The sequence below is a fragment of the Anser cygnoides genome, chromosome 2, assembly GCF_040182565.1.
Source record: "Anser cygnoides isolate HZ-2024a breed goose chromosome 2, Taihu_goose_T2T_genome, whole genome shotgun sequence".
In the NCBI taxonomy this organism is placed as follows: Eukaryota; Metazoa; Chordata; class Aves; order Anseriformes; family Anatidae; genus Anser; species Anser cygnoides.
The window spans coordinates 155,464,071-155,492,030 of NC_089874.1; the positions used below are offsets into that span (position 1 = coordinate 155,464,071).

The window sequence follows — 27,960 nt, forward strand, 5'->3', positions numbered from 1 at the left end:
GATGTAAATTCAGTGGGGCTTTACATATCATCTTAAAAGTGTTCATATCCTGTTATTCAAGTCACTAACCTTAGGCAGACACTCAGTGAGTCACTTAAGAGAGGGGAGCACTGCGCTTGCAAGGCTCCCTCCTATTGTAGCAAAGAGGGGTTTTGCAAGCATCATATCTAAAAAAGAAAATCTTCAAAAAGTTATTTTTGATGAAAGACAGAGACTCCCTCTCTACCCCCTTCCCCCTTTTTAGTCTGGAATTCACCATTCTAATAGACGGCTATAGAGGAAGAAAATATTTATTTCCTCTTTCCATTGCTGGACTGACCTGCTGATGCCCTATCACACTTTGTGCACTAGTGTTTGCCACACATCTGCCAGTTATTTTTCCCAGATAGTTCATTAGCTGTGATAGAGGATCTCAGAGTTGGTCCCAAAGTTTTCTACTCCTCCAGGTTCTTGAAGACAGACTTTGTGTGAAAGCCTGGAAAAATTACAGTAATGTCTTCACATACAGCCCTGCCACCTGGTTGTGTTGTAAGCGTGACTCTGGAGCACCTGCCATCATGCAGAATTAGATGTGTAAAGAAAAGAAATGCAGGATACTGAAATACAACCCTGCAAGGAAAAAAAAAAAAAGCCTCAAGTTGAAAACAACTTCTGAAAATACTTTAAATCTAGTCTTTTGTAGAACAATCTATTAAGCTAATTGGAAAAAAGAGTTAGTGGTTGGTTTGCTGCAGCTTGCTCATTTTTGCAGGAGAAAAAAACAGGATACAAACAGTCTCTTTAATCTGGCAGTGAAAGCAATAGAAGCCATTAACTGAAACTGAAGACATCCTCAAACAGAAATAAGGTGCCGTTTTCTGTCAATGGAGTGATTATCTTCAGGCACAAGCTGCAAAGGAGAAGATTGCGGTGTCCATTTCTTGGTGGCTCTGAAGCCAGCTTATGCAAGATCAGGTTTTAGCCAAATGTAAGCCTTGTGTTAAGTGATAGGAAGCACTTGAGCTCAGCAGCCAGGAAATGGAAGAGCTTCAGCCATCCCGGAGGTCAAAGCAGATGGTCTGACAGATACTTCTGGCTGTGAACCGCATGCATCTGAGCCTGGAGAGTGCCTAGCTCTATGGGGACACAATCTTTAACAAATAAAATATTGCTGTACAGCTCGCTCTTTTAGGAAAGAAGAAGCATCAGGACATTTCATTGGTTTGACTATTTTCATTAGATATATTTCAATCTAACTTTTTGGGTGATGTAACTGTTACTGCTGTTTTTATTGTCCGTAGTATGCCTCCGGGCAAAAATGAAGTGGGCTTCAAAAGGACTCCGCAGTGTTACAAGCACCCGAACTGCGTTAATTTGAAGGGAGTATTAAAGAGATGAACCTGGCTCAAGCAGGGTTTGCAGAGATCATGATGTGAGGAGAGGAAGAAGGTTTGGGGTTTACAGAGTGTGGGTGATAACTAGTTGCAGTAAAGTTTCTAATCATTAGATCTGTTGTGAATCAGTTTTGAAAAACTTTGCGGAAGTGAGTTTCCAGAGTAAATGAGGAATTAAAAGAGGTTCAGCTCTGCACAATGTATGGGAATATTCTTTTCCTGGTATGTTGGGAGACAGAGGTACATCTTCACAGTAATGGTCTATATATTTTTATTTATAATCTCATCGGAATAGCAGCAAGGGGTGCTATTTAACTAAAAGCCCCTGAACTGTCAGAAAACTGAAGCAGAAAACTTGGCTTGCATAGACAGGAGTAGTTAGATGTGCTCAACAAGTGACGGGACAGGATAATATCTGTGCAGATCTGTGAGCTGCAGTGTCCCAAGAGAGCGGTTTGCAAGAGACACCAGCCTCCGCTCAGCTGATCACAGCCTAACATCAAAGCAAGGACTCGTCTTCATGTGATACTGGTTTGATTCATCAGCTTTTCACCACTGTAAGCTGCAGCGTTTCTTTGCATCTCCATTTCTACTGTCCAGCTGAACCTCTAATTATGAAAAGAGAATGCTTGCAAAGCTGCTGGTCCCTGAACTAAGCAGTACTAAAAGCTTTGCCTTTCTTTTGCAATGTCATCGCTTGTTACATTATGTGCTGTTGCCCAACACTCTCTGCAATGTTCCCAGTAATCTATAAATTTAGAGGAAGAGCGTAATATTGCTGTTTGGGATTGCACAACATAGCTGTGGCTACATTTTCAGCAGTTCAGTACTGAGTGCTTTCGTCTGGTCACTGTCAAAAATGTCATCAGAATTTCCTCTGATGGCAGTGGGTCAGTCTGTAAGGACAACCGAAACAAGAATTATTCATGTGTCAACTTCCATGGAGCCCCCTCCATGGGGTCAAGCGGTGCTGAGATAGGAAATACCCCATGGCGACAGGATGGCTATTTTTCACAATTTTACTGTATATTTTTTATTGTTTAGAGGTTTGCTTTATAAAAACTGCTCTGCAGGATTATGTGAAGATCTCAGATGTGGGCTTTAAATGTAAAATTTAGTTCATGTGTTTATAGGTACAGGAGAATTCCCAAAGAATTAAAAAGAAGAGAATTAACAAAAAGAACACAGTGTTTTTTTTGTTTGTTTCTTTTCCTTTTTTTTTTCTTTTTTTTTTTTTTTTTGAGCTGATCTCATGATTTTTGGTTTCCTGATTCATGATTCTGTCATGTTGGTGGTAATATGGGTGTCATGTAATGGAAATGAACAGTCCCTCCACTTTTTTTCTTCTGTCTAAACAACGCTGTTTTTTAAAGCACACAACTCCTTTATTACTGGATACTAGGACTAATCACACAAAGGAATTATAGTTTTATAGAGAAAGAAACGAAAAGAAATTCTAAGTGCAACTGTGTTATCCTCTGTATCCAATCCTGCCTCTAATGTGGGTCCCGTGTTTAGGGAAGATTTCTGCTTAATGTAAAAACTGTTGACTCAAAAAGGAAAAAATTTAATTCTGGGCAGTATCCAGCTTCTGCTCTCACTTATTTGTTCCTGAGTCATTTTTTTGTTTGGTTGATTTTTGTTTTTGGTGAGGATCAGGAAACAACAAGCTGAATTGTGATATAAATTTGTTAGTCAGGCAACTTGTATGGTTTTACTTACCTAAATTCTGTGGTACGAGGAGCCTTGTTTCCAGAGCGTGAAATGTATTTCAGATGCATTGGGGTGGGGGGAACATAATGCTATTTTTTCCAAATACTGCTTGAGTGATGCCCCAAGCTCCTCTACTGCCTGTGTCCAGTCAAAATACAAAATAAATATGAAAAACAGTAGTTGGAAACCACATCTCTTTCAAACCCTGAATGCAAGACATTCTTCCTGAATGCGGATGTTATCAAAAAAAGCAAACTGAGGAAGTGGCCATTACCATGGAAAATAGATGAAAAAAATAAGTAGAGCTTGTAAGCCTGTTCTAACCACTCACACAAAGAAGGGAAAACATCCACAGCTAGAATAAGGTTCCAAACAAGTCTTGTTCCCCTTGAATTTCCCTCATCCTGCAAACATATTCACAGACATTTTGCATTTTTCTTTTACTTGTAGAGCTTGGGCCATATCTAATGCTACTCCATAGATGTCCAGTCAAAGATTTGCCTGCCCAGGCTTTTAGTTCTCCCTCCACAGAGAGGCCAGGTTGGATGGGGTTTTGAGCAACCTGATCTAGTGGAAGGTGTCCCTGTTCATTGCTGGGGGCTGGAACTGGGTGATCTTTAAGGTCCCTTCCAACCCAAACCATCGTGTGATTCTGCGATTCTGTGACTTGTGGGATGCTTCTATCAATCGCTGTTTGACTCAGTACTTGACCCAAGTACAGTACTCAGTACTTTACCCAAGTACAAGACCCAAGTCTTCTGGTTTGTGGAGATCTGAGAGGAGGAGAGTTTTGCATAGCTTAGAAAGTCCTTGAGAAGTTCAGAACTAAGCACTCACTAGAAATCTTTGCTTAGTCCCTATGAGTTTTTGGACTCTGTGTGTCATCCGCTCTCAGTGCTCACTTTATCTATTTAACTTAGCAACTTCTTCCATTTTCAGAATTTGGGAACTAAAGCCCTCTACTTTTTTATTTATTTTTTCCTGAATGCTGCTTAAAGATACTGGGTACTTGATAAAACATGCTGAGCACTTTCAGATTCAGTGTTAAGTAATACATTTGTAAAGTTCATGGATGAGTTCTGTGCAATCCTATATGTGGTTTTTCTGCTCTACCAAGGAGGCATGCTATTCCTTGTTCCAAATGAAAAGCAAGGAAGCTGCTTTTCTGGGAGAAGCCAATGTGGGGAGAGTGTTATCCCTTTTCTAGTCTCACCCATCCCAGTTCTGGTGAATGTGCTCTTCCAAAGGCCAGGCACAAAAACAATATTCTCATTCTGCATCTTGGGGACACACCCACACACACAGATGCTCTCATAAAGGATATTTTTCTTTCTCTCTCATGATCAACTGAGTCAGTGCACCTAGTCAGCAGCTGGCTAATATCATGCCTTACAAACACAAAATAGGCCACCACAAGTCCCACGTGAGGATAAAGCCCATTGCTCACTCAAGTTCTCATCTAAATTGTGGACAGAAGTGAAGAATAAGACCAAGTGTTGTTTTATTCCTTCTTTTTCAGTCCTTCTGTTCTCTTAAAACCAGAGATGGCTCTTCTAGTGCCCTAGGACCGACAGTCTTAGCTTTTTCCTTTGCTGATCTGAAACCTTCTGCAACTCAGTCATTAAGCTAATAAATAACTGTGCTTGTTTCCCTGATCCCTTAAAAAGGAAGAGAAACCTTTCAGGAAGGCAGTAGCACTTGCATACTGTGAACTAAAACCACTGTCTCTGCATCTAAACAATAACCTCTTTCTATTTATTTTATTTATTTATTTTTTTGAAACCAATTTCTACAGTTGTGAGCTATGGTGTCCTGTTAGTATCAATGGGTCTGCTTGTTCAAAGTGTAAAAAACATCCTGAGTGATCTCTGGGCTTGGAGATTTGAGACTATTTCAAATTGAGGCTTTGCCATGTTTTCTATTTCTTTTTAACTTGCCCCTGTTTTTATGCTTTTTCAGACTTATAGTTACAGTTTGAGCAGATTCAGTAAAAAATAAGTTAATCAGTTGAATAGATCAGGGTCTTTCATATCATAAATCTAGGGTTTTTTAGAAGACGGAAGCTCATCTTAGCAGTTAGTATAGTGAACTGATATAAATGTCTGGAAATTAGTCATTTGAACCATGTCAGAACTATTCCAGCCTTCCTGTTCTAGGTCAAATCTTATCAGATTTATGCTAATTTATTTGCATTTTTAATAAATAGTTTTTGTTACTCAGCAATGTTATACCATCATTTCCTTTCCCACATTGTCACAGCTGTAGGAAGGATAGGAAAAGAGTCTGGGATGGAGATTGGACTGTAGCCACGTGCTCTGATTTCAGTGTGCTCTGGGTGATCTTCTGCAGCTTGAAATCAAGATCTAGCTATAAATTACCAAACCGTGTTCTTCTATTAATAGTCCGGGATGCTCAGCCTAAGATGTGAAGATTAAACTCTATTCTTTTTTTTTTTTTTTTTTTAAAAAAAAAAAAACAGTGTAAGTAAAGCACACAAGCTCACTTTCCTTTTACGTAGCTAACTCTGGGAGTGATGAGAGATATAAAACACCAATGGAATTAAGAACTAAGTGTAAGGTCTGGAAACATATTTGGTGGCCACATATGAAGTTTGCATGGTGCATCACAATAATCCTAGTCAGTCACATTTCCTAGTCAGTGAAAGCTCTGCCCATAGTCTAAGTAAATAATAAATTCATGGAAACATGGAACCAGATGGGTTCCAGTTGCTGGGTCCAGTTTCTGGGTAACGTTCATACCATGTCAAATACTGACTTTATTGATGTCTTCAAGTCCAAGTGTAAATGGGTTAGGCTTTTGATCCTGCTACCTCTGTTTACAGTTCTTCTAGATCCTCAGTCTTCCTTGAATTAGCTATCTTAAAGTTCCTAGACTAAATTTATTTACAGTCAATACAAATAGTCAGTGACCATTTGGTCTTGTACCAGCATTGTCCTAAGGTATAAGTAGCTCTTCTTCACTGGTTCATTTATAAAGATCATGCTCAAGCTCTTTCAGTCCTTGTTTTTAAAAGTTAAGCAAGCCAAATTCTTCAGTCTCCTCTTGTAAGATGGGCTCTCCATTCTCTGATATGCCTCACAGTACCTTCTTTTTATCTGTTCCTTTCTAAATGTGTCTTCTTCCAGCAAAGTTTTCAGAAAATTATTGCATGGATGATCTGTGACTTGGTTATAGCCATAATTTAGAGCCTTTTCAGAGGTCCTCTGAAATGACCATGACAGAGCTGAGAAACAGCCAAACCTCTCCTTTCCCCTCTTCATCATTACAACTTGCTCCTTATTTTTTAAATACCAGTGTTTTGCATTCTGCAACCGAGTAGATTTTGCTCCTCATCTTTCTTACCCTCACCAGGGTCCAGGTGTTTTGAGAGGATGTGGTGACTGATATTGTCTTCTTTTTCCAGGGAGGTTCAGCTTTTTCTCCAGCGTCCATTATTACTAAGAGAAGAGCCCAGACCCAAGCAGCAGTCCTGGCTGAGGAAGTGGGATGCTCTTCACCCACCAATGGGGAAATCATGGCCTGCCTTCGCCAGTTGCCTGCTCGTGTCCTCAATGATGCACAGACTAAGGTACACCACAGCAATACATATGCAATTGTGTAAGGAACCAACAAGAAGTTTCCACTGACATAAAGCACTGAGGAACCTAAAAATATAAATTGGGCTGAATCCTTGTGAAAGAGGAACTGTACTGTCTTTGGTGGAGTGGTGGTGATGTCCATGACATCTGTCTCTGACCTACGAATACTCACAGCTTGGTTCTCCTTCAGATTGAAATCCTTTTACACTACTTGGAAGACTACAAGTCTTCCAAAATTAATCCCAGTATAGTTTTTTCCTTCTTTCAGTCTCCTCTAATCTGCCCGTGGGTGTTACTCTAGAGAAGAATCATGTCTCTGCAGCTCAGTAATTGCATTCTTGCAGAAAAAGGAAGGGGGAAGGGATATCTGTGCTGTGTCTTAAGTGGGAGGCTTGTGAAAGCTGCAGTACAAGCAATTCCAGAGATGGGTCCTTTACCCACAGGTTAAAACACCCACTGACAATACATTACTCAATCAGGACTAGCAGAGAGCCCATCCCTAATTTAAAATACTATTTCTATGACTATAAGACCATGAATGCTCTTGGCCTATTCAGCTCATTTTACCTACTGAGGCTGTCAGTAAAAGCATTGCTTCTCGCAGTGATTAGTTTGTGCTTACATTAACACATCACTTGTTCACTTTGAGGCTATCAGCTCAGTTCTCTGAAACATAATTAAAACAGAAATGACCAGAGTAAGCTAATTTAACTGCACTATTATTGTTTGTTTTTTTTTTTTTTTGATAACCTAGCTCCTAGCGATAAGCGGCCCGTTCCAGTACTGGGGTCCAGTGATGGATGGAGTTTACCTCCGGGAACCTTTAGCTAAATCCCTGCAGCGCTCTCAACTTCGGAAAGTAGATCTGCTCATTGGAAGTGCTCAGCAAGATGGGCTGATCAGCAGAGCTAAGGCAATCAAGGTAGGAAGAGACTAAGAAACTGATGGTATTGCTATTATTTTAGTGATGACAATAATCATATGCAGCTGGGGCAGATGCTTTTTAGCTTCCACAGTTTGTGAGTTATACTCTATGAAAATATGTGAAGGTATTGTCCATCACCAGCTAGTCTTTAGATGGATTAAAGGAATTATAATGTTTATTGATAAACGCTTCTGGGGGAGATATGAAAATGTGAGAAGTCAGCAATGATTTAACATGTATTTATATGGAGCAGTATGTTTTAGTGTCTCTAAAATCCTATTAGTATTTCAATGTCAGTTGTACCTTACTAAGAAGAAAGCAGGTTCATGTTAAACTTATTTTGTAGGTTCCTCACTAAGGAACACAGCTAAGTCAATCTTTTCCATGCCAACCTTTTTCAGTGATAACCTTTTTTCTCCATTGTTCATAAGATATACGCTCTCTTGTAAAGGTGCTTCTGAATAAGGACAAGGTATGGCTAAGAAAAGCACTTGACTGATATATAAGAGCTGAGATTTCAGGCCATAAGCTGGTGAAATAAAAAATAATTCGTACTTACAAAGCTGTACTTTGGACATAAGTGCTCAAAAGCTTGAAGTTCTTCCTTAAGGAATTGCACTTCTTCTTGTGAACTCTTTGTCACTATCTGTTCTTGAGACAGCATATCAACCTCTTCTAGTTCACTTGCACATCTCTACAATGGGAACTGTAGCACTTCCCATTTAACATTACTAAATTAAATTAAATGACACAAAATGCTCAGATATATGTAAAGAAATCAATAGGAGAATGTAACATGGCTGGGATTATTTTAAAGGTTATCTAAATGAACTGCACATCTGTTGCTATCTTTCTATAACTCTGGGGATTTAATCTCTCTCTCAATGAAAGGTCAATCCTAGCTTCTCTTTTCTGGTAATCAGTAGCAGATAGACCAATTTACTTCAGGATTAATCACAAAATTACCCCTTGAAAGAAAGCTTTTTGATCCATACGAAGAAAGTTGATATCGATTGTTTTGTCTCCATCAGAAGTTTTCTGCTGTTATTTCATGTATTCTCTCTTGAAACCAATTAAAAGTGGAAGTCAGGCAGAGGAAATGGACTGTGATCCTTGAGGCTGCAGATACTGATCTAGACCCTGTAAAAGGGCAATAAACCTCAGTAAGCCAAGTACAAGTCCTGTGATAAGGTTAGGAAGTGAAATTCTTTCATTTACCACTACTTCCACATGTGACAGTTGTTTGTAAAACAGAAATGAAATTCCTTGGTGTACTGGAAATTATGCAGCAAATCATGGCGTTAATGAAACCCACAACTGTGAACATCCAGCACTGTCATATTGAAATGAAAAGCAAAAGAAAAAAAAAAAGCCGTTAATCAGAGCTCAGTAGTAAAATGTTGCCTTTCAAAAAAGAAAATCAAGAGTATCTTCTTTTTATTTTAAAGGCTTGCAGAAAATACTTTTGAAAGGGGACTCAAAGTTGGTGCAACTCTGCCCTAAGAAATGGTTATGACTACCTTAACCCGAGAGGCCTGTTTTAAAATCTATTGTTGGAGATCGCCTGATCTCCCTTGGAAAGTGTTTAACTATCCTTACTTAGAAGGTTAGTTACCTTCTTTATTGGCTATTATAATAGTATACACCTCATTCGGTTTACTGCTGTAAGTCAGATTCCATCTCTGCTCCAAAAAATTCACAATATTCATGGTAGGCCGTTATATTTTGTTTTCTCCAATTTGACTTCCTTAAGCTCTTTTCTTGTTCTTACTGAAAACTGCTGATTTTTTAATCCACATTTTCCTCTAGTTCTGTCTTCCTGTGTCTTCGTGTTTTGAGGGCTTGAGGGAATATGACAGTTTTGAATGGTCTGTCTTTCTATCTTCAGATTTTTACTTAAAGATATGCATTGAGGTTAAAGATTCCTGATTCTTCCCTTGTGCATGGACTTACTTTACTAATTGCTAGGAAATTTTTATGTTTCCTCCATTGCTGAGCTATTTGAGCATTGCTACATCATAGCTCTGACCATGCATGGTTGCAACCAAAGTCAGATGATAAAATCCTGAGTAGGCCACAGACACATTTAGCTACAGTGAAAGAAGCTAATGCAGGTGGTGGTTGTTACTGAGAAGTCTGTGCTTTGTTTCCTCTGTCATAATGTCATATGGGATACTTCATCTGTCCTAACTCTCCTCTTCCAAAAATAAACCAACAAGAAGGATTTGCAACTACCCACACTGTGTCTGCTCTTCTGCTTTATAAATTTGAAGGCTTCCCTTGATGTCAGTCTGACCTGCATCTCTCTGGGAAAACCCAAAGCTGGTTTTACTTATATGCTAAGGAAGGTGGGATGGCATGGCTAATGGATAGAGCACTGAACTCAACTCAGATAACCAAGACAGTTCCTAGTTTGCCTCTGACTACAACAAAGTTATTTAAGCTATTCTACAAAGAGGGTACTAAACCTCCCTGGGGTAAAGCCATCCCTTCTTATCAATCAGTATTGCAACAGGGAGAAAATCCACCTGTGACTGTGAATGTGTTCCAATTCCATAGTGAAAATAACCATGCATTTATCTGGGCAGATAAACGGCACAGCTAAAGGGTACTGTGGCAGGTGTATCGAATTGGCAAAATCCTTCTTTTCTATCTGTTTTAGGATGATTTATTTAATCCTATAAATGGTGAAGAGACACTTTTACCCATTTAGATGCAAGCAAGCTTGAGACAAGATGCAAATCTTATCACTTCAGATTGAACTTGCATGCAAATTTTAGAAACTGTTAGCAGTCAAGTCTTAGGAGTGAGACTAAAACCTCTAGACTGCAACTAGACCTGAAGATGGGAAACACAGTTGGCACCATGTTGTTCTGTGGGGGCTTACTGGCATTTGGTTGTGTTGTGTGCATCTGTAATCCTGCTATAAGACTACACTTATGACTGTTAAGACCTCTGGTATTAAAAATGAAAAAGAATGACAGAAGATACGTGAGAAACCAGTTACGTGCTAGCAAAACTCAAGTTTTCTAGAGTGCTTTTCTATTTTATTTTATTTTTTAATTAAAAGCTGAGGTCTCTTGATGATGCTTGTATCAGAGAGTATGCTGAATATCCGTGCCTAATGTCTTGCCCATGGAAGTGACTGTTTTACGGCATTCACCCAAACGCTTCTTCATATGAACTGAGATAGATTTACCACTTCCTGGAGCATGTTGTACTTATCCCCAGTACAGCCATCTGATAGTTAAGACTAAGTGAGAAACAAAACAATGGTTGTTTAGGGAACAGCAAGTGGTACCATAATGCATTATTATGTGGCATATGGAGCAGTTAGGCCTGAACCTGTTATCACAAATCCTATGGCAGACCTTCAGGGATATTAGTGGTGTACAGTCATAGATTAGGACAGCTGAGCAGAAAACTCTAAAAATTTTTATTTCAATTCCCAGCTGGGCAAAATTTTATCACTGTGCTAAATGTGATGCTCAGGTGAGAGGATATAATAGTTCCCATTGGCATTAAATGTACAGATTCTCTCATACTGATCTATATCTGTGATTGTCTGAATATGCATGTAAGTTAGTACGGCCCTGTTTATGTCCTCCATGTTCTGTTCCTTCAACATAATCTCCATATTGCAAAGATTGTTGACTTACTTTTTAGCTGGAAGACTAAGTTTGCAGTGTGTGTGTTTTCTTTCTCTCCCTAGTACAAATCTAGTTGGCTGCAGGATCCAGAACCAGGACATATGGGAGTGGATAGACAGAAATACAGTTCATTCACCCCATGTAAGCAAATGGATCTATGCAGACCAGATCTTTCGTCCTGTACTATAGTACAGTCAGTTAATTTCTTTACGGGTAAAGGTATTCAACAGATGGCAGATGCGTATATATCAGCTGTAATGACCTGGGGAGCAGTGTTCTGATAAATTCCATCAGTGAAGAGAATGGGTTGATATCAGCTCTTCACTTCATCTTGCAACTAGCTGGAGTAATTGAAACACTTTGCTGAATGGTTAGCAGGGTTTTTCAGCATCTTTTGTGATGACATTAAAAAAAAACACTTAAGACCTAACACCTCTACGTACTGTGTTAGTGTTATCACTATTCCAATTTCTCAGAAAAGTATGTTTTGCCCCTTGGAAGATGTAAACATCTGTTTACCAAACTGCTACACTTTCTTTTTAAACAAAACACTGGACCAGATTCACTCATATGCTCCAGAAGCCATCCTTCAGCCACAAGAACAGTAAGCATTATTTAGCTCATTATTTGGGCGTTTATGACTGTTTTGCATGACCAGAGCAGTGAGAAGCAATGTGCCTGCTGACTTTAATTATTTTCTTAACTACTTTCTAAAAAAATATATAAAACCCAATTATAACTCTGAGGTCTGTTGTTCATACCTCTTTAAAGGTTAGCAGAGTGTAAATTATTTTACATAATGTGCAGCTGTTTCTACTAATCTGGTAGTAGCTGTTGTATCTGCTTGAAAACTGTTCCTGGGTTATATAGTTTCAAAGGGGAAACATTTGTTGGACATGGAAAATTGGTCAAATTGAAACAATTTCTGAACAGTTAAAATGGTTTGTCTTTTTAATGTTTCATGGATTTTATTCTGACTGTATTGCTTTAATTGGTGATATGTTAAAGTCAGATGTTTAAATTACATTGTATAGTATCCGAAGCAACACGTATTGAAACATCATATTTCAGAACGTGCAATGTTAGTGCTGGTTGGGAAGAAAATCTCAAAATGTCTTACAATTGCCAGTTCTGTTTTTCATCCGTCTTTGCCCGTTGAGTCCTTTTTCAGCTGACTAGTCACATTGCATGGACCCCACTCAGTTAATGATTGCTGAGAAAGGTCACCAGAATTTTTGGGGCATTTTGAAGATCACAGAAACTAGTACATAGGCACACTAAAAACCTAAAAGCAACCGCACTGAGTCAGATCAAAGGCCTATTTAGCACAGAACTCTGTTTTCAGCAGTGGCTGAGACATGGATGTTTGTAAGAATAGGGCAAGCATATACGATACTTTTGGTAAATGCTCACTGAACCTCTAGACTTTGTAGCTTAGTGACTTCCTAACCTGAATTGGTCTTTCTGTATTTAATAACCATCAGCTGATCTTTTATTTTTTTTCCCATAAACTTCCTCATGAGACTTCATCTTCACCAATTTTGATATCCCCAACACCACAAACAAGGAGTTCCTCAGCTTAACCATGTGTTGTATGATTATCTGTCTCCTTTCTCTCTGTTTTTTAACCATATTGTTTATTTGATGGTTGGTAGTTGATGAGGCAGTGAATGATCAGTTCCTAGGATACGTAGTCAATAACCTCAAGTATTCTTTCTTTCTTTCTTTCTTTCTTTCTTTCTTTCTTTCTTTCTTTCTTTCTTTCTTTCTTTCTTTCTTTCTTTCTTTCTTTCTTTCTTTCTTTCTTTCTTTCTTTCTTTCTTTCTTTCTTTCTTTCTTTCTTTCTTTTTCTTTCTCTTTCTTTCTTTCTTTCTTTCTCTCTCTCTCTCTCTCTCTCTCTTTCTCTCTTTCTCTCTTTCTTTCTCTGTTTTAATTATCCATGACAGGTGTAGGGAAAAAAATGTAGCAAATCCTTTAAAAACAAACAAAAATAAAAACCAACAAACAAAATGAAAGCATGAAAGTTGATTTAAAACATGAAATTTCGTGAAAATTGCTTCACATTTATGAGCTTGGTCTCTGCATTGATACAGAAAAGCACGTGTTTTTAACTATAGTTACTAGTCAAATCCACCAGTCCCAGTCACCAAATGAGAGATTCCTAATTAGACAGCAGCAATGCTTCCAGTGGTTAGTTAGTAGCATGATTTGAAATCTACCAAAGCCAATGGAAAAGTTGCTTCTGAAATCAGTGAATTTGCAGTCAGGTCTTCAGAGATAATTTCCATTTCTTGCAGAAAAATATATGTGTCCATGCCATATGCAAACTGAGTGATTTTGCAGGCAAGTGTATTATGCAGTTTCATATGTGGCTTTTGTGCACTTGAAATACCGTATCAGCTCTGAGTTGCAGATTTTTTTCAGAATACAGCCATGCTACTAAAACTGGCACCACATGACTCTTCAGTTTGCATGGGCCAAAATCTAGCAAAATAATTATTTATTACAAAGAAACTTGCCAAGATCTTTTTGGGCATTTGGATATTTGGTAGTGTTTTGAAATCCCTTGTAAAGTCATTTAATCACACTGCACAAAACATTAGAGCACATCAGTAAAGACAGGCCTAGGCATCAGCAGTGGAGGACTTATTTTCCATCTTTCATTTCTGTGAATCTGTTGAAAAGTAATTATTCCCTCTGTACTTTCTGTGTAGGGTTGTGGAAAGACCTTCTAGCTGCATGATGAAAACCAGCTGTGGACCATCAAAATAATATACTCAATAAATATTCTGGTAACTGGACTGGGCAGACACTGGTCTATTTTCTTTCAGACTAGCTGCCCAAAATAATATAGATGGTTTATTATATCTTTCTCTCTGGAGCTCTAATATCAAATTTCAGCCAGCCTTCACCTGTAAGGTGCTCTCTTTAGAAAAGACTTAATCCATGGGAATGTTCAGGTTACAGGTTTGTTTCTTTTTAAGGAAGTTGCTCTGTTTCTGAACTTGAAATAAAATCTGTTTAAAAAAATAAATTGAAGAGTCAAAATTGATAAAATAAAAAAAGCTTCCTTATAGAAAGATGTGTTGAAAACTTCCCACAGTCTTTAACTTTGGTAAAAATAGGGTCAGATAAACAGTTTGGCATAGGAGATGGTCCCCCTGCTATCAATAATTCTGCAGTGACGTGTCCTGCTCTGTGGGAAATGCCTTTATGTCAAGAACGGTTTCAGTCTCTCAGACTCATGAATAGGGCATTTCACTCACTGAAAGGCATAGGGGTTATGATTTTTGAACATCATGTCTGCTACTTGCAATGGGTTTTAGAGGAGTGGGTTTTCTCTTCCAAGGCTAAGGCAGATATTATTCCAGGAGAGAACTAAATAATGTCCCTAATAAACATAACACATTTCTTTGTAGGTGTTTACTGAAGAGTCAGAGTGATATAGCCATATGTTAGTACTCTGGAATTTCCAAAGGAAAGGAGCAGTATCTCCCTGTCTTCCCTTTAGGTTTCCTGCACAAGCTCTCAAAAAAGATGATGTTGGGCGCATCCCCACTAAGGAACTATCTCTGTGGACTATTTCTGTGAGAGTCAGTTGAGTTTCTGTAGTATTAGAGCTACATAATCACAGCACTGCACCTAAAATTTGGGTTTATCTGCTTAGGGAGTCGGTCTTATAGTATGCTTTGAGGACGCCAATCCTGCTGTCTCATGACAGTCTTGGGAAAGCAAATGTAGGAATGTCACCTATTTCCTCCACTAAATCAGAGGTCATGGTACAGAGGACTCATTCCAGCAGAGGGAGATCTGAGCCTGCGTTTTTCCATAAAAAAATGTTTATTTTGTTTGCAAATTCCATGTGTTTTGTTCCCAGAAATTTGAAGAAAGTCAAGGAAGAGCCAATAGCAAAACAGCATTTTATCAAGCTCTGCAAAATTCTCTTGGAGGAGAAGACTCCAATAAGTTCATTGAAGATGCAGCTACGTGGTATTACTCCCTTGAACACTCAACCGATGATTATTCTTCTTTTTCTAGAGCTTTGGAAAATGCAACCCGGTAAGAAACTCATCCTCTGTATGATTGTATGATATGCAATCATACAATTGTATGATGAGGGTTAAGAAAGGTTTGTTTTGGTTATCTTCAGTGTGCATTTATATTCTGAATAATTTGAGAAAATCTTAATCAAATGCACAGAAAATAGGGAACAGGACTTCATTTTCTATGAGGCTTCCATTGTTAAAGTCATTGTTAAACAGCAACTGAAGTGATTTTTATCCTTTGTGAAAAGTTTGAGTTGGTTTTCCTGAACTATATATTGGATTCAAGTAACTAGTGCTTCTTTTTTTTACTCTTTCACATCAAAGATGTCTTGGTGGTGTGCACACTCTGCATCAACTATTCCCTGAGTCTTCTACAAACTGACTTTTATTCAAAAACAGTCACCCAGTTATACATTTTGCTGCTTTTTCCTACTTTTTTGAAATTTGGAGACATGACACCTGCTGTTGTAGACTGCAGAAAAAAACAAATATTGAAAACCAGTATTTTTTTTTTAATTATTTTAAGTGCTTGTTTAGGTATGTGCTAGGTTTTTTTTTTGGTGGTCAAGTTTGAAAACTTTGATTTCAACAATTGTGTGAAGCCTTATATTATGAAACCTGGAAAATACATTTCTTCACAATGTTAGGCTTTCTACAGGTGAGTCTCCAACATAAAGCACTTTGTGAATGTTCAGAAAATTGTCTCTCAGCACAATTCTGTGCATTGCTAATCTCCATTTTACCCATAGCAGAAGAATAGATTGGGTCACATGGTGGCTTTGATATGCTTTACCCGGTAGCAGGTGGAGAGCTACCAAGCAGTCTCAGATCATTTCTCTGAAAGGAGGCAAACTGAGAGGAAATCTTACCCCCTTTTTCCTGCCTCTGTGCAAACTCTGGGGCTGAATGTTTAACTGGAACAGATCTTCAGAAAAAAAAAAAAAAACAGAAAACACTTTCCTCATTCCTTTCTCTGTTTCGCATGCAGATTAGTTACGAAAACTCTTTCCATTTCTAAGGTGGTATATTTTATAATCTGGTGATCTGAACCCAATCTGTTTCACCTCTGTTTTCAATTGAGGCACCACAACTACAAGCTCCTAGTAGCTGTCCTCTCAGCATTACAGCCTTCTGCTACACCATGGGCCTCTCCACAAGACTTCAGAGACAAGGCTTTCCTTTCAGTAGGTCTTTGTCCTCCACCAGAATCGCAGGCAGTTTCTCCAGGGGAGCCTCAGGGACTGGAAGATGAACAGGAGCCAAGAGTCACTTGGAAACATCTGATCTAAGACAGCAGTGACTAAATCTGTTTGGGAAAGGCTTCTGGGTGGTCCAGGTGTGCTAGTGGACTGTGGTCAGAGAGTAAACAAGCCCAGGAGGCTGTGGGTTGAGCTGTGTGCCATTTCTCAAGTCCTGCCCTGTGCCACGTCCGCCCAGGGACAGGACACCAGTCTCTGCAGTGTGATCTTCCCATCCAGAGCTTACCTCTATAAGGAGCTGTTACAACCCAGGGCTGTCACATTTGGTCATCCGTGTTCATCCCAGGGCTCAGTGTGGTACAAGTGATGACCTTTGCAAAGCTACAGCAGGTAGCACACCACTTGTTTGCAGCAGGGATGTGCTATACAAAGAGCTCTTCTGGCTCTCAGCCTGTAAGCACCCCACAGCAGCCTCATGGATGTAGGAATTACCTAATTACCTGCTTATTTACAACATGAAGGAAAAGGCTTTGCTAGGAAAAGAAGTGATTGGCTTAAAGAATCACCCCGAACAAGCACAAGGACCAGAAGTGAAACCACGACATCTGAAGATAACCTCCTTTTTTTTTTTTCTTTAAACGATTTGGAAATAACTCCAGCTACAGCAGAATGGGAGACAGCAGTTACAGAATTACAATCACCTACGTCAGTATCATGTACAGAATAGAGAAAATAGTTTTGTTTCTTTTTTTAACAAAAAACTTACCACCAGCATAGATATTTAATCTCAGAAAAGTTCTATGTTGAGAAGTTATTAGTTGCTCAGGTTTTAGCAAGTTTAACAAGTTTAAGAAGAAAGCAACATAAGTGGTTGTTATAAATTACATACATTATGCATATTTTATGGTTTAAAAACATTTCCACTTTTAGCTACATTTCTCTGATATTTTTCCCAGGTATAAAATTAGTTTCACTTTCTTTTTCCTTTTTCCTTTTTTTTTTTTTTTTTTTAAACTCTGGTATCCCGTGCCTATAAGAAACAGACATTTCATTTTTGTGCTTTTTTTTTTTTAATTTGCCCAGAATAGCTGACCATTTTTTTTTTTCCCTTCATAACACCAAATGAGAAACAGTTTAAAATAGTGAACGTATCTCAAAGCATTTCTTGAGAACTAATGCTCTCCATAGATTCCCAAGTATTCGAAGGCCATCTGCTCCTGTAAAACCTCATGCTGCTAGGTATGCGAAGAATGGTAATTTTCATTTCGTATGGGTGTTGTCAACCATAACCGTCAAAGAACATTGTGGTCAGTCGGCCCATAGCTTGTGGTCTCAGAGATGGGCTTAAAATAAACTCTGCTGAACCAAGATAGCTACCCAAACAGTGGCTTTCAGAATCGTATTAGTTAAATATAGCAACATGTTTTTATGCCTCTCTGGTGCTTCTTGCCACCAGTCATTCTTTTTTTACCCACCAAGTCTGAAGGAGCAGCTAGTGTTTCAGAGTCACTCAACTGAGAAATGAAACCTCCCACTTCTGCAGCAGATACGTTTGTGTGCTCATGTAGTTATGGATATATAAACATCCAAAGAGGGTCCTGATGTGCATTTAAAATGAGAAGTGGTGATACATAGGATGTTGCCCTGAGGAGTCATGATGAGATATCATGCAGTAGTGTGTCTTGCTGTCTTCCTGCCCCTCTTGAATCTCCTGTGCTCTTTCCAGCTACTGCTCCCCACACCTTCCAGACACCCAGCCCCTCTTTTTGAGGCAATGGCAGCTAGGAAGTTTTGGATGTATTTGCTTCACTCACACCTTTGTATTGCAACGCATAGTGATGAACCGATCATTTAACAATTTCCTTGCACTCTTCTTGTTTAACCTTTCTCTCCCAGACATGCAGCTGCAGCAGCTATTCCATATTGCTGAGCCCTGCCAGAAGCCCTGCAGGACATCTCCAAAAGTGGTCTCTTACCTCCCTCTGCCAGCTCTGGAAACTTTGCAAAAAATCACACAGAACTAATTGCTGAAGTGTTATCACTGATCCTTAACCCAGAAATATTTAAGTCTTTTTTACTGGATATGGTTGCAACCTACCAGTGCCAGAGGAAGGAATTTTCTACTATTACAAGCCATAAACTAGACTGAAAAGAGATTGCTTTTGGCCAGACGCTCCTTTCACGACAGATTCTATGTATTTAGTATTACCGTTGTTCAACACTCCATAAAACTGCAACCATGGATAAACTGTACTGAATTCTAAACTGTACAGGGCTCATAGAGTGCATGTGGTTTGTTTCAGCTCACTTGAAGACAGAGATATAAGCTGTTCTGGAAGATTTAAAGAAAGCTGTCAGTACAGAGAGATGCCTGATAGTTGTGTTTTTATTTTTATTTTTGTCTTCTTTTTCTGTTATGTGACTGTCTGTTCCCTACTCCTCCTCTTTTATCAGTGACCAGTTTATCATGTGTCCCGTCATAAACATGGCAAATCACTGGGCTGCTAACTCCAGAGGAAATGTCTTCATGTACCACGTACCTGAAAGCTACTCACAGAGCAGGTAAGGAGATATGTTTCATTGGTTTTCTCAGATTTATAGTTTGCAGAAACATGGCTGCTTGTTTCGGCACCTTGTGGAGTAAATGGGTAAATACATATACCTCAAATGAACAATTTATATTTGCAAAGGAAGTGTTGGGCTCTGGTAGATTATTCCTCTTTGTTGACTGTATAGGAAAGCTTTTCTCAACTGATGCACTTCAAGTAAGATGTCTAAGTTAGGTTTCGCTTTTCCAACTTACGTACCTTTGCCTGTTTTAGTTAGCATTTTAGATTTCTTCTCTGTATGTGATAAATCCTCCACAACAAACCAGAATGTTGTCTAAGTCACATGGAGTTCACAGTTTTCAAGGTAAGTGGGGTAAAATTTTCTAAGGACTGAACATTAATTTAACACTGCCCCCTTTTGAGGTCAATGCAGTTGCATCACAGATGCACTGACTGGTCTTCGTTGTGGTCAGGGTCTGGGTTTTATTCCTTCCCGCTCTAACATCATGACTTCTGATCAGCTGGCAGACTGTCTCGTGGGAGGAAAAATATTTTTGAACACGAGCATTTGCAGACTGATGCTCTATGTCATCCTTCACATTTCAAGCAGCTTGCTTGGAAAATTTTCAGAAGTTGTATCATGATTTAGACGGAAAGGTTTAAATGCTAGTGAGAGGTGTAAATTAGTTGTTCTGTTGGGCTTAAAACAAGCTGGTAGGCAGAGACTATTAAGGTGGTCTTTTCCTGCTTTATTTAAACCCAGCTCCTCCTAGAAGTCCGGATGAGACATCAAGGTCTGTGGGCAGTGGTTAGCACTTTGTGCTGCTATGTGACACAACACAGTAGCTCCTGGTCCCTTCCTTTCGCAGCCTGAGTGTGCAGAAGCTGCAGTGACAGCAGCCCCTCCTGTCCCCCAGAGCCACACATCAGGGCAGCAAAAAGCCCACAGGGATGCTTGGCACAGGGGATCTGCCGTTTCCTTACAAAGGAGCAGTATTTGCCCTCTGCACCCTGTATTTCCCCATTTCTCTGTCCAAAAAAGATTATTTTTGAGACCCTTTCTGTCTTCTGAGACGTTCTCTGGAGAGATGAGAGGCCAAGATTGTTTGGAAGACCTTGGGGAGGTGGGGGTCAGCATGCTCCTGTTGGCACCGTTTGATACTGAGAAGTTGCCTGTATACTGTGCATTTCTTTCCTTTCCTGATAGTGTAGTGAAAAAGCATTTGAAAGAAGCCAGCCAAGATCTAGGTTACAGATGAAGGCTATTATGCTGTGGTAACACAGGCTGGCTTTCTTTTTAGTGGAGAAGAACTCAGTCCTCTGGGAGCCATTATTTCGCTGGCAGCTCCAGTGGGAATGTTCACAGTGCTCTGTTTGGCTACCGAGAGGCTGAGATAAGTGACTTTTACAAGGCTCCAAAAAGAGCCGAGCCATGGTATGCCAAACATCTAACCACACAGAAAGAAGTATTCACAAAAAAAGCTAGCAAGTTTTCTCTTGCTTTGGAGAATGATAGTGACCGAGTCATCTGTGATAACATCTTATTTGAATGTAGATGAAATAGTCCTTTTACAATGTAGAGTCACTGGTTTTGAGGCAGTGATTTTGAATTAATGAGAATTTCCTCTTCTATCTAGTCCTATTAAAAATATTTCTTATGCTCCTGTTATTTACCTCTCCTCACATTCTCCAGGACAGTAATAGTTTACATAAAACTTAGCTATGCATTTCAGTAAAATTTATGTTGTCAGTGGTCTTCCAAGCTAATTTACATTTTGGTACGGAACTTGCTGGTTTACTTTTTCACATAACCCTCTTTAAAAACAAACAAACAAACAATAAAGCCAGTACACTGTCTGAAATGTGTTGTGGGAACACCAGGCAGAAGTTAAGATGCTGTAGGCTAGGCCACTTGCAAGAAGAAATGGACCAAAATGCTTAATATTGCTTAATATTGCTTAATATTGCTGAAATAATGTAGTTTAGGTTGCAAATCCAAGCATTTAAAAACAAATTGCAGAATTCACTTTGTTCATATACCTACAGCCACTATTTATGAAGTGATGCCCTAGTTTTCCATAGGGCCTTTTTCACAACTTTCCTGAAAACCTCCCACTAGGTCTGTTGCTGAATATACTCCAAGTTTCTCGTTTAAACATTATTGTTGTTCATTCCTAAATGAATCCTTTCTTATTCTACATCCCATTTCTGCCATTTGACCTCCCTTCCTCAATCTCCCTACGGCATTCCCCCCTCCATACAGCATACGTGCATTGCAAGCTGCCCAGCAGCCTCCCTGCAAGCCGGTGCAGCAGCACTGTGGGGGCCAGCAGCTTCACATGGGACAGTGGCTAAAATTTGCAAGAAACCGCTAGTAATCTGAAACCAAAAAAAATGAACTGCTTGGCAACATTATTGGTGATGTGCCCTACGGGATTAAAACCAATGATGTACATGGGTATCTTAGAGAAAGATCTGTCAACCATGTCACCAACTCCCAAGGGGCCTTCATATTCACTAGAGTAATTAGTGCTGCCAGTTATCAAGTTCTTCCTTGAAAATTATGACTCTCCTTAGGATGAGGAACAGATACTCTGCAGAGCGACATCAGCTTAGGCTAGAAGGTGCGATGTGTGGGTTTGAACCTCTCAGCAGAGGTGAAAATTGAATCAGAGACCCTGCAAACACTCAGCTATTACATTTCTGAATAAAAGAACACAATTACAGCCATTTCTTTGTGTCAATGAATGCAATAACCAATAGTACGTTTTGCACATAGTAGGCATGTATGGGGTATTTTGTGGGCACAAATACTGGTGAATGTGGCTGGAGGAACACCTCACTAGATATTCTGATCACTCATAGGCATTTGGTAGAAAAATAATTTCTCAACCTGTTTGATATTGAATCACATCTAGGTTTGCCATAACCTCTGTTTGTATAAATATAAGCATCTACAGCATTATGTCCATGGGACAACATAAGAGATAAAATAACACTTTTGACGTCTTAGGAGCCTAACTTCTTTCAAAGATCTCAGTTTACACAGGATATGGGCCTTTTCTTCTTTGTGTGTGTTGCTTATATCATAAAGATGATAATGTTAATAATATCTATTATATCTATAATGACTACTACTACTAACCACCTCACAGGGGTTTTGGAGTGGTTACACTAAAATAATGTAATTACAGCAATGGAAGACTATTTATTGTTAGATAAAATATCCTGACTGTGGAAATGGCCATTTTCTAATTAGGCTACTGCACAGTACAGTGACTCATTTCTACTCTGTCACCTCTCTCCTTCTTTATGTGTGTCACCCTAAATGTGTAACAGAAGACAGGGTTAAAATGCAGAGATGAAAAAGTACTGGTATTTCCTCTTGTTTCACATGGAGCAGTCCCTTAATAATTCACAGCAAGATAAACAAAAGGGAGGGAGAAGTCAGCCAGTAAAGACAGACCCAACGGCAGTGATACAAAGTAGACAAAAAGTTATTAAACACAGAGGAACTTTTAGGAGTACAAATCAATTAGCAAAAGCCTGTGTGACAACTGGATGTTTCTAAAATGTACACACACACTCAGACATGCACAGATGCAAGGGCAGGACTAAACATCCCACTCTAGACTGATGTCTATGGCATATGTGGAAAATCACATAAAACCATAAACTGACAGTTGTCGTATAGATAAATTGATCTTGCAGACAGCAAGCTATCCTCTTCCACGTGGTAGCATTCTCCCAAGCTTGGCGTGGCACAGCGTCTGCTTTACTCTTCAGTTCCTGTTTGAATGAAGTGAGATGCATCGCCAGCTCCTGCATTAATGATCTGTGGCAAAAATATATGTAGACCAGATGCCATTTTGTCACTCTCTTTCTGAGAACACTTAGGCCTTGGAGTAAACACTTACTGTAAACAATGCAGGAGGAATGTGAGTGCTCAGCATTGCCTAGGATTAGTGGGAAGGGCTGGAGTACAGTTTTAGTTACAGTAAAGAAATATGCGATAGAAGAAAGTATGTTTTGAGAGATAATATTATGAACTGTACAAAGATTTGCCTTGTTAACCCTTGAAGAGGTTTCTGGGTGATTTTTGCATGTTACTGATATATGAAGTAGCACTGTTTTCTGGGCCAGCATAGTTTCCAAGTCACACTGTGGTGCCAGATGTGCTGTCTTAAATATGATGATGGATAAAATTCAGTGCTCTGCTCACTGAGGAGACCAGATCATCAGCTGCATAGGATGGCAAAGCATCATTATTATCAATGGAGGGGTCTAAACTGAGACTTAAAGAGGCTCTATCTTATTAATATTACCATCATGATTGACACGAAAGCTTTAACAAAACTCTTAAACTGTTGTGCACTGGTCAGATTCCTCCAACGTTAATGAGCTGCTGTCTATTTTGAGTCATTTTGGTTAGGGCTGTCTTCACCTCCTGACTATGCACTCTTATGTATGTTATTGTGAGCTGTTAAAAGACTGCTCCATGCCAAGGTGAACATAACTGGCTGGATTGCAGTCACACTTTATATGAATCTGTAATTCTGAAGATGAGAACTCCTGACTGACAAAAAAAAAAAAAGTGTATAAATCCATTAACTATGTGAAGTATTTTCATTTTCTATGTGCTGATATGCTGAACTAGTTCTGGCTGCTCTTAATATCACTTTAATCGAAGGAGATCTCTTCTGCTTTCATAATAAACATAACCCGTGCAGATTACTCTGCAGTCCTTTAATCTGCCCTCCACGTGTTGTCCACTTGAGGCTCTCCCCGTGACTGTCTCTATTAGTCCATGAGTAGCAACACCTCATAGTATGGAGGACCACTATTGAACAGGGTGCTGTGGAGGCAGACAGAAAGGCACAGATCAGGTCTCCGGGTTTCAAAGGAATTCACCTAACCACAGAGGGCAGGTGAGGCACCAGAGAGGTGGTAACAAGCACAGATGTGATGCCCGTTGCTTCCATGGCTGGGCAGGCAACACAATGGCCTTAGGTAGTACACTTGCTGCAACAACAGCTTGTCACTGTTCTCTATAAAGCTGACCTCCCTCTCATCTCCTAAAAATTGTTTCGCTGTTCTTGTTGGAATTGCCTCTCATCCTTCTGGCTTTATCTGTTGCATTGTGACTGCTGCAGCTATGAAAACACTCGCTAAATCAAACACATCACGCCATTCTCATGTCTGTAGACAGTGTCTCTGCTGCCGAAGTTTTGAGGTCTAGACAACTTGTTTTTTCTTCCCACAGAGTGGCTTAGTGGCCTTTATCATTCAGCAGATTTTTCAGTACTTGGATCTGATCTTAGTTAGGAAGGTAGATGTAAATGTACAAAGCACCAAACTCAGAAGCATCAGAAATCAGCTTTACGTTAAGCAAAATTCAGCTCAGACTCAAAAAAGTACAAATCTCTTTTTGGAACTGCATGTGCTGCAATGGAATGGGCTCTTTCCAGAAAATGTAATCTAGCAGATAAATCCAGAGTCTGTATATGTAGAGAAACCTTTGGTGCTCTGGGGGTTCAGATAAACACATCCACTTTTTAAGCAAATTCATCCATTCATTCAGCATACTGCCCCACCACAAAAGACACTCCAGTGTCAGCATGCCTATTGCTAGCTTTTTAATACAGTAATTCCCTGGCAAAATTCTGTAATGTGTTGTTTAGGAGTTCTGAGATGATAACAACGCTTCCTTCCTTTATTAAGATCAATGATTTATGTGTATTTTTCTCATTTAGCGTGAGATTTCAAGTTCTTAAATTTATTGTCTGCTGCCTCAGTTTTATTTTCTTCCATTGGCACAGCCATAGTGCAAAGTAGAACTTTGCGTGTATTGGGAATAAACCAAGTGGAAAAGACACAGCAAACTCCAGGATACTTTTGCAAGTCACACGTATCTATAGGACATTTTTGGTACAAAAGGGGATAAACTTGGCAGTTCAGTACCACTAGGAATTAAGCTTTTTCCATATGCCCTGATTTTCCTGAAAAGAAGAAAGAAAGAAAGAAAAGTGTTCATCTGTTTTTCACATGCTTTCCCCCATTTGTCTGGCAGGACTTTGTAATGTGAGGAGACACAATGAACCGAATGTATCCCCAGAACTGCAGAGTTCACACCAGGCCTTACACTGGCTCATTAGATTTCTATAAATATCTAGCTATCCTTTGATATATATTTTTTCACCCTGCAATCATGTACCATTTCCTTTTCTAAGATGTGTGGTTATATATAATTTATTCTTTAATATTTTTGCTTATCTTCAAAATGAACATTTCAGTCCAGGCAAAATGCACTGCAGTGTTGGCAGGCTGCTCCTCCTGACATTGCTGAGATGGTATCCGTTAAAAGCTCTGGATACTTGATCTCTATCTGCAAATCTGCTAGTATTAATACAAAGAGAATTTATATGAGCCCAACAGCAGGGTCTGATGTTAAATCGTTGTCTATGGATTTCACAGTTTTGGATTTTGCCACCTGTTTGCTGTGTACTGGATAAATGACCTGCAGAAGTGAATCCTGAAGTGAAGTAATAATTCTCCTTCAAAGGGAACTCACTTTAGTGTGAACAAAATGGCAGGGTCTGGCTCTCAGCTTCTCCATGGTTTATCTTACCAGTCTGCCATTGGGCCACATCAGAACTGTGAATCTGTTTCTAAAAATTATGACATCCCTTTATATATATATATATACACAGAAGATTTGAAGCAATACCTTTGCATTAAGTACTAGTTCCATGAAGTCACCAAAGCCAAGACTAAATCCTTACATGCAATTACATTCACTGTTCTTATTAAAGAGATCTGTTGCTTGAAAAGTGACTTTTTTAGTTGATATTAGTTTTTCTTCCTTAAAAACACTTTAAGAATCCCTTTTATCATTGTCTTTGCAGTCCTTCCCTTTACCAAACTGTCCTCTACCAGTCATTGGGCTCTGCATTTCCCCATTTAGAGCTGATGCCGATGAGTCAACTACGTGGCACCCTGGAGTATTGGGAGTGCAGTTTGGAGCAGCTCAGGAAAGAACAGCCTCCATGCAGAGCTAGCAGGGTACCACAGCTAAGCTAGACATGCTTATTTGTCACTTTTCTCTTTCTCCCACTCCAACAAAAACACCGTCACTACCTGGTGCTACCTTGAGATCTCTCTGTCTGCTCAGAAATCCTACATGCTACCCAGAATCCTTGTTTGGGTTACTCTGGCCACTTTGCACTCCCCTCTGGTACTAATAGATGATGATCAGAAAAGTTCCCGTGATATTTTCCGTCTAGCTGCTGTTTAGATCTTTCACAGCTGTCTTAACTCTGTTGCTGATCTGTGCATGCATACATGTGCCTCTTTCCACTCTTATGCTTCTGTTTTCTTTCTCGTTCTCTTACTACTGATACTGGACAGGATATGGTACCACCAACCAGGTACATTGAAAGCAGCCCATCAAACTGTGGAGTTCTGTACCACTTTGTGCTCTGTATCAAACCCACTACAGTTGTACAAATAATTTTATTCCTATTAAGATCTCAGTAAAGGAGTTTACAGAATTTTAATCTGTGCCATAACTTTATAAGATTTCACCTCTAGAAACACCTGAGAACACCTCTAGAAACTCTGAGAACACAGATGCATTTGGGTGGACACCCTCACTCGCAGCTCACTTGTTTTAGATTTAGAGATAAAGTCACCCTTGATATGACTTCCCTAAATGGGTAGGTTTGTCCCTTCATTCCATCCACCTTAACTAGTTTCATGTCATCTTTCTATTCAAAAGTGACTTTTTATTGAAAAGATAATAGCTCCTTTAAATACATAATACCTTTGCTGCAATGCTGATGTTAAATATTGCTGTAATATATTGGGCCAAGCAAATTATTTTTAAAGAAAAATTATTAAACTATGATCTTGCTTAATCCTTCTATAAACATTTGGGGAAGAAAAATATGCTTTAATCTTGTTTCAGTTCTGCATTTTTTTGGTGAATAATCTGTGAATAATTCACTTTCCAGATGCAAAGTATTACTGAGGTATTATGATAAGACTAAGGAAAATACTACCAAAGATGTATTTCATTTAGAGGGTTGTGTGTTTGTTTTTCAAAATAGAGGTTTTGAGGAAAGGGTAGTCCCACCACTCATAACGTGAAGGAGTCATCTTGGTTCCAGTCCACCTGACCACGATGGCTTGAAATACAAGGCTTGTTCTGTGAGAGGCACTATCTGGGTCATATCAGTGCTGCTGCATTTCACGTCCAAAGATAAAATAGTTTCAGTTGTGCCACCTTTCAACAACAACCTCTGCAGCCACTGCAGATGAAATCCTTTTGAGTGGATCTGGGATTTGTTTGTATCTGCCTCACAGACATCTGTTCCTTCTCCCAGGTCCCCTGGCCCTGTCTGCCTTCATGCAGCATTTAACCAAGTCAATTGGATCTTTGTTTAATTGCATGATACTGAAAACACAACTGGACTCCAGACCACAAATATCTTGCTCTAAGTTGTGGTGCAAAGCTATATGTTGAGCATAATGTAGTTTTAATTTTATTAACAGAAGTTGTCTGCTCTTTTTCTGCAGGACTCCAGTATATTGAGTTGTGTAACCTTTGCTACTACGTCCTGCAAAAGTTGCTGTCTTGCTTGGCCAGTCTTGTATTTGAATTGTTAAAATATTACTTATTTTTTGTGTTAATCATTAGCTGGAAGTAAACAACAATGGTTCTTTCTTAAATCTGAACTAGGCGATTATTTCAAGCGGGTTTGACTTGACTGCCATACAAAACTTGGAAAGAACAGACTGCATGAACCAAAACCACCCACCCAGCCACCACAGAAATTAGATTAAAAGTACCTCTAAGAGAAATCTTCATAAACATCTCCTATTACATCTTTCCTTATCCAAAGACT

The 27,960-nt window shown here is 39.2% G+C and overlaps 1 protein-coding gene across 1 annotated transcript in view; it reads left to right on the forward strand.

The window, feature by feature from the left end:
• Positions 1 to 27,960, forward strand: part of TG (thyroglobulin) — a 156,901-nt gene that overhangs the window by 122,247 nt on the left and 6,694 nt on the right. The window contains exons 42-45 of the mRNA XM_048049740.2: positions 6,511 to 6,675; positions 7,440 to 7,607; positions 15,138 to 15,319; positions 18,960 to 19,067. Coding sequence (XP_047905697.2) covers positions 6,511 to 6,675; positions 7,440 to 7,607; positions 15,138 to 15,319; positions 18,960 to 19,067 — 623 coding nt within the window. The remainder of the gene's footprint in view (positions 1 to 6,510; positions 6,676 to 7,439; positions 7,608 to 15,137; positions 15,320 to 18,959; positions 19,068 to 27,960) is intronic.